The sequence below is a fragment of the Hyaena hyaena genome, unplaced genomic scaffold (assembly GCF_003009895.1).
Source record: "Hyaena hyaena isolate Hyena2069 unplaced genomic scaffold, ASM300989v1 scaffold_21, whole genome shotgun sequence".
NCBI lineage: Eukaryota > Metazoa > Chordata > Mammalia > Carnivora > Hyaenidae > Hyaena > Hyaena hyaena.
The window spans coordinates 15,587-22,924 of record NW_024080653.1 but is presented as its reverse complement, the minus strand read 5'-3'; the positions used below and the strand labels follow the sequence as shown (position 1 = coordinate 22,924).

The 7,338-nt window shown below is 49.5% G+C and overlaps 1 protein-coding gene across 1 annotated transcript; it reads right to left on the bottom strand.

Annotated features, from left to right (window-relative positions):
* Positions 1-286: 286 nt before the first annotated feature.
* On the bottom strand, positions 287-7,103 carry LOC120228278 (CMRF35-like molecule 5). The gene is made up of 4 exons (XM_039226575.1): positions 6,832-7,103; positions 4,844-5,173; positions 2,766-2,892; positions 287-656 (listed from the first exon to the last, which is right to left on the bottom strand). Exons 1-4 carry the CDS (start codon positions 6,869-6,871, stop codon positions 554-556), a joined length of 600 nt encoding a protein of 199 aa, XP_039082506.1. The 5' UTR covers positions 6,872-7,103; the 3' UTR covers positions 287-553.
* Between the last annotated feature and the right edge of the window lie 235 nt (positions 7,104-7,338).

Below are 7,338 nucleotides of genomic sequence, written 5' to 3'. Positions count from 1 at the left end.
ATACTTTTCTTTACCTTTCTTAGCCATCAGTGAAATTTTGCATCTGCATATGAAGAACCACCATTGGGACCCCTTTGAGGGGAAAAAGGAGCTTATCCAGCCCTCTCACTTTCTACTCTCTCATCTCCCTGTTGCTGGAAACATTCTAAATCTACATTGGATTTAGAGTACCTTTACACTGCCTAGAAGGAAAGGGTCAGCCTCTCACATATAAAACATTCAAGTAGTGTCCCAACAAAAAATAATTCATAAGAGGGTGCAGCAAGCCATGGATTTTAATAGGAAATATACAGTGCAAACAGACAGGATGTGGGTTGGGTAATGGTCCAACTCTGCCTTCAATCTTTTACATTCAGGCAATTCTTTCTCTGGGAGGTACTGATGCAGCAGAAGGTGGAATCAGCAGACCTTTGTACAGCTGGCCTATCAGGGATATTTGTCCATGTGAACACACTCCCAAGCTTTTTGGTTTAATTGAGGTTTTATGCTTGCTGGTTGGTCTGGAATTGGAAAACCCATCATTGGCCAGAGTGTTGAATGATGTAATAGTCAATTATCCTCGGCAGAGCCACTCCAGAGTCACAAGGAAAGGAGGTAACAGGAAGATCCACACAGGAGGATTCTCTGCTGCTACATTGAAAGCCAGGGTTGCTGACCTGTTCAGGGCAGTGAGGGAAACAGTTTATTCCTGAGGCCAGGACAAGGGGAGTCTTCACCTAACAGGGACCTTCATCTCTCTTGGAACTGCAGTCACTGCCCTTTCCCTGATCAGAGGTCAGAGGGTGTAGGGGTGTCCATGGGGTGGAGGCTGTGGTTCTCCTGCACAGGCTGATTTACATCTCTCTAAGTTCCCCTGACTCCTACTTGACCACATCACAGTAACAGCAGGTCTCAAGAAGGGGAATCTTCACGAAGGCTGAGAGCACAAAGGAAGGTTGTGTAGCAGGGCCCTGTGCAGGGAACATGGTGACAGGAGTGAGCTCCCTCTTCAGGGGATGCCCCAGGCCTTACCTGTCTGCTTTCACCTATATCCCACCCATATAACCTGTTAACCTTCTGGCTTCTCCTGGGAGGGGTTTTTCCCCACTCTGACCCCCATGTGGTAGAGCATAGCAGGTGCACTATCACATACACCTTGTACATGGACACATGGTCTCTGCACCATTGTGCCCTTGCTCACATATGTCCCCCCTGGAAATCCCCATCAGTATCTGGAATTTGACCCCCTCAACCTCTGTCCCCTCAAATCCCCCACAAGCCATGCCAGGAACTCTTGCAGGCTGACCTTGTTCTCTTCTTCTGCCTACCTTGAGCAAGATGTGTCATGTCCATTTCACAGAGAGTTTTCTTGAGAGAGAGGATATGCTTCCTTGAACTTCCTAAATTATCCTTTAACCTACTGTACTCTCTTTACAAGTTCTGCTTGCTGCAGGGCTGCTGACCCCTCTCTCTACCCGCAGCTTCCTCCTGTGCCCTTCAGTCTCCTAAAAGTCCTGCATCCTCCCTCCCACTCAATAGAACAACTGGTCTCCAAACAGTCATGAGCAGGACAAAAGCTGGTTGTGAAGCATGAGCCAAGTGCCTGGCCTCATTTTCACACATGACTAAACACACTGCTCCGCAGGGCCAGGGTCCAAGGAATAGGGTCCTTGAGAATCGAAGGAAGAAGGAAAGGAGCTTGAAGGAGGGTGCTGAAGGGTGCTTCTGGGAGGAAATGCACCATCACCCTGGTCTGGGATGGGGTGAAACTGGGGCAGGGTGTTTGCCCTTGAAGAAAGAGTTAATTGATTGTTTCTTGGATGCCTGTTGAGGTGGTGGGTTTCAGATTGATGGCCCAGCCTGTTGACTATGTTGGGAATGTGAAAAAGGAGAAATTCCAGTTTCCTACCCCTTCCCAGCATTTCCCTAGCATTTGGGGAGAACAGGGATGGATCCATGGGACAGGTACCTACACAACTGTCTGTGGGCAGAATAATGCCCCCCACCCAAAAATGTCCTAATCCCTAGACCTGTGAATGTGTTACGTTATGTGGCACGGGGAATAAATGATGCAGATGGATTTAGGATTGCCAAGCAGTTGACTTTGAGATGGGGAGGTGATCCTGGGATATCTGGGTAGATCCTATAGAATTACAATGTCTTTATAAATGAAAGCACATGAGAGAGCCAGTGTCAGGGTAATGTGGCTGAGAAGGACTCGGCCACCCTTGCTGGCATATGGAAGGGACCATGAGCCAGGGGTGCAGTGGCCTACAGAAGCTGGAAAAGACAAGAAGTGTTTCTCCCTTAGAGCCTCAAGGAGGAACCAGCCTGGCCAGCACCTTGGGTTTAGCCCAGTAAGACTCATCCAAGACCTTGATCTCCAGAACCTTAAAATCATAACTTTGTTTTGTCTTCAGCCACCAGGGTGGTGGCGATTTGCCCCAGCAGCCACAAGGAGCTAATCCAGAGCTTGTCCCTTCTGGTAACTGGAGGCTGAAAGCACTTGTGCCTGTTTTGGCTTCTTGGGGGTCAGAAGGAAGATCCAAAGGAGACCAGAAGCTTCTCTCCTGCAGCCCAGCTGAACAACTTTGCTTAGATTTCTGGTGGGGAGGGGGAGCTCTTTAAGGACTCAGAGGTATAAAGAGGGGGCCCAGTGCAGACTTTGCTGTTTGTCCCCTGCACAGGAAACATCAGAGGAGCCAGTGAGGTCCCTGTCAGAGTGCCCTGAGGGGAGCTGTCCCAAGGCAGCAATGGGAAGGTCTGTGGGGTACAGGTCTGCTCACCTATTTAGTGGGTTATTCAAATCCATGGGCTGGCTGCTGTTGATGCCCTGGGTAGATGGAAGAGTAGAAGTCCAACTGGGTAGCGTTGTTGTTGCCACAGTCTGGGGAGGGTCTGTTGGATCAGGGGCTAAACACACAGAGTAGGACAAGGTTCTGAGTGTCACAGGCGGCTCCCATGGTCTTTTCCACCCCCCACCCCCCGGGGTGCAGAACTTTCTCTCTTAGTGCTACTGTTCAGTTACGTTGGTCTTCTCTTGCTCCTTTGCTTTCTATCCCAAACATATGATTACTTATTTGCAGAGCAACATGAGTTTACTTCCTTGTGAGGGATTTGGGGTTGCTGATTATGTAGGAATTCACATTCAATTTAATCTCAGTGTTCTTTGGCGGCACAGCTGAGCATGTCAGAACCATGTTCCTAATCCCTGGAGCCTTAAATCAGCCAGGCAGGCTCTTTTCTGAGTCTCAGCCTTGCCTGAAGCAGGCTCTGTGCCACCTGTCCTGAAGCAATGTGATTCATGAGCTGGCAGACACAGGGTTCCTCTGCTTCTTGGGTCCACCGAGTGCCCACAGCCTCTGCTTCCTCATGGGGTCCTTTCTGCCTCCCTGGGTCTTGTTTTCTTATTTCTCCAGGACTGCCTAGGGAAGGTCGTCTGGGTTAAGGGTCCAGACTCCAGTTCTCGGGCACCAACTCCTCCTCCACTCATGCACACATCTTCCCACCTTTGTTGTCCTTTTCAGTTAATTTCTGGAACATTCTACACAAGTATATCTCTACACTCCACACATTTGCACACTATATGTGCATATGCTTAGTTTGAAGGGACTTCTCTAGAAGTCCCTTCTCTAGAAATGGAGTGTTGAGGGGCGCCTGGGTGGCTTAGTCAGTTAAGCGTCCGACTTTCGCTTAGGTCATGGTCTCGCAGTTTACGGGTTCGAGCCCCACGTCGGGCTCTGTGCTGACTGCCAGCTCAGAGCCTGGAGCCTGTTTCAGAGTCTGTATCTCCCTCTCTCTCTCTGACCCTCCCCTGCTCACGCTCTCTCTCTCTCTCTCTCTCTCTCTCTCCTAGAAATAAATAAAAATATTTTAAAAAATGTCTTAGAAATGGAGTGTTGAACAGCAGATCCATTACCTACCTGGTGTCTGTCTCTGTGTCTGTGTGTTGGAGACAAGATGCAGGGTCCAGAGGCAGAGCGGTGGGATGGGGGCTACAGATTGAGTCTCTTTCCAGGCCTGTCTCTAGGGAGGCCCTAGTGTTTCTGGGGCAGCTCAGGGGAGCCTGGGGGCCCCTCCAAGGATAGAGGCAGCAAGAGGAGAAGGTGGCCACAACACAGTGGAGCATGCCTTTCCTTCTCCCAGAACTGGATGCAGAGTCCCACACCTACTCCTTTGTGCTGATGTTGCCAGAGGGAGGAGGGGAAAAAGAGGGCTCAGGGGGAGGGTCTCTTGTCCTTAAGTAAGACCCTCAGGATCATGGCTTTCTGGCACCCTACTCCTCTCTGTACGCCTGATAATGCCCCATGCAGGATGGGATGTGATCAGGAAAAGAGGAGCTGCCTGGGGTGCCTGGGTGGCTTAGTCGGTTAAGCGTCCGACTTTCGCTCAGGTCATGATCTCGCGGTTCGTGGGTTCGAGCCCCGCGTCGGGCTCTGTGCTGACTGCCAGCTCAGAGCCTGGAGACTGTTTCAGTCTGTGACTCCCTCTCTCTCTGACCCTCCCCTGCTCACGCTGTCTCTCTCTCTCTCTCCTAGAAATAAATAAAACATTAAAAAAAAAAAAGGAAAAGAGGAGCTGCCTTCCCTGGACAAGTCTGTTCTTCTCTGCTCCCTCTGGGGAGACCAGATGGAAATGTGTGGAGGTGTGGGGGCTCAGTCTTTCTTTCAGTCTTTCCCCAGACTCTTGGTGTCCCCATCCATGCTTGCACATGCACACACATGCTCACATAAGCACACACACATGTATAGCCTCAGGAGAGTTTTGAGATTCCTTTCCATCTACCCAGAAAGGCAGAGGTACAGTCCTGACTCCTCTGGGGATGGATCTCAAGACCCCAGAGCACAGGAGGGGTAGTCCCTACCTGGGTCGACAACCACGGAAAATTTGTATCCTAGGTCATTGCCGGTTCGCTCAATCCCACACCAGTAGATGTCTGTGTCATCCCGACGGAGATCCTCCAAGGTCACAGTGAATGTACGTCGACTGCGGTTCTCCTGGATGGACGCTCTGCCCTTCTTCACCAGTTTCTCTGACCCGGTCGTCTTAACAAGGATTTTGCAGGAATTCCAATTCTTCCCTCGACACCACCACTTCCTATAGGATTCCCATCCTGTGCCGTACTCACAGGATGTGATCAGTGTGCCCCCCTCTATGCCTCTCACCGTTCTCTCCACACAGGTGGAGAAGTGGCCTAGAAAACAGAAAGCCAACATGCATCTCATCTTTCCTTGGCCCAGAGCTGACCCGGGTGCTGCTGGGGCTTCTGGTCCTGCCCTGAAGACTGGCTATCCATCTCCCACAGAATTTCTTTTCTATCACCCCTCTTGTGAATCCTCCTTAAGGCTCCTAACTGCTTGATACAGGGCCCTCCACTCACTCGCCATCCTACTGACCAACCCCTCCCCCCTCCCCCTCAAGCAGCAGCTCTTCCTGACAGCACAGAGTGCACACTGCAGCCACAGGTGTATTACTGAATCCCAGAACTGATGAGGTAGTGTGGCCCCTTCCCCATCCCAGCCCCTGACACTCTAACCCACACACACCTACAAACCTTCAGCCTCCAAATTGACATGTGACATGAATTAAACACACACACACACACACACACACACTTACACAGGTGATTGCTAGGTTTTTTTTTTTTACTTACACACCTTGCACTTCCATGTATCTAAAACGTCAATTGATGAGTAAATGGGGGTCATTTTATTTCTCATGATAACTTCTTGCCTAGAAGAGATACTATCTGCATCCTACCTCAAGCTTAGTGGTTCTGGAAGATGAGAAGGAACAGAGCTGGGACAGCCAAAGGGTTCTGCACTAGCTACCGTCTTCTCTGAGCATAGAGCACCAGCTGCCTCCAAGGATTTGACATCCAGCCCACAAATAGTCACCTTCTCATCTCTGGTCTTTCCCCCCAGGTGAAACACTCAAAGTGTCTTGTTTGTTGCTCTATGACATTGCATGACAGTCTGATCTTTGGATCATCCAGAGCATAGACTCAAGCAGGCTGATGTGTGGGGTTGAAGAACTCTCCAGAGAGCCTGTCACACCGTGGTTTTGCTGCCTGTCTTCCTCTCTGTAGTCTGAGTTCTTCAGAAGAGAGATTCCCGGCTCGAGCTACAAGTTAAGACCAGTTGTTTAGGCTTTTAAATTATCCCGATGGCTGAATCCCACCTTGAGTGAGTGGGTCTCAGCTGGAGACTGATCATCTGTGCTCCTTAAAAGTTCCTCAGGAATTATTCATGTATGTTTGTATATATGAGTGAAAGTATGTGCCTGTCATCTATCCGTCCATCCATCCATCCTCCATCCATCCATCCATCTATCCATCTGTCTATCAATCTATTTGCCAGGGTTGACAAACAGTGCCCTAGGAAACAGACACCATTTACATTATTTATTTTTCTTTTCATTCCTCAATACCTAACTTAGTACCTCTCAGGTAACAAAACTTAAAAAAATTTTTTTTTAGGGACACCTGGGTGGCTCAGTCAGTTAAGTGTCCAACTTCAGCTCAGGTCATGATCTCGCAATTCGAGGGTTAGAGCCCCATGTCAGGCTCTGTGCTGACAGCTCTGTGCTGACAGAGCTTGGAGCCTGCTTTGGATTCTGTGTCTCCCTCTCTCTGCTCCTTCCCCACTCATGCTCTGTCTCTGTCTCTGTCTCTCTCTCTCAAAAATAAACATTTAAAAAAAGAAGTTAGATTTCAAAAATATATTTTTTAAATCTTTAGAAAAAACGTATCTTGATGAATGAAAGACCCTGCCATTTTCTCCAGGACAGGCTCTATCTGAATCTCACCCAGATCCTCCAGGTACTTGGTCCCGAAGCCCCCACCTCACTCACCTTGGACGATGAGAAGGAACAGAACTGGGAGCAGCCGCATGTCTTGCCTGCCTGGCTTGTCTCACTGGTGCTCAGCAAATGCCAGCTACCCTCCAAGAACTTAAACTGAGCTCAAATGCAACCTTCCTTCTTTTCTTCTAAATTAATCTTTTTTTGGTTTCTCTCATCTACTTCCCTTAATTTTTTTCTTCAGTTACTTCCTAATTTCATTAATTGCAAAGCAGTGGCGACTGTTAGGAGCATATAGCTGACGTGATGAGGTGTGCCCTCGCCTAGCTCTGGCGCCTCAACTCAGCACCCCCTGGAGTCTGACCCTGAAGACCTTCTCCCAGGGGAGGGTCCTTGCACCCCCCCCCCCACTCTGTAGCACCACCTCCAGTCTGTGTGTACCTACTTCCTGCCTCCCCCCATCTCCCAGCCCAGTTCTCCACTTCAATGGTTTTGGTGTTTTTGTAGAGCTGTCCACCCTGTGAGCAGCTCAGATGTGCTCCAAATGCCATTTCTTGT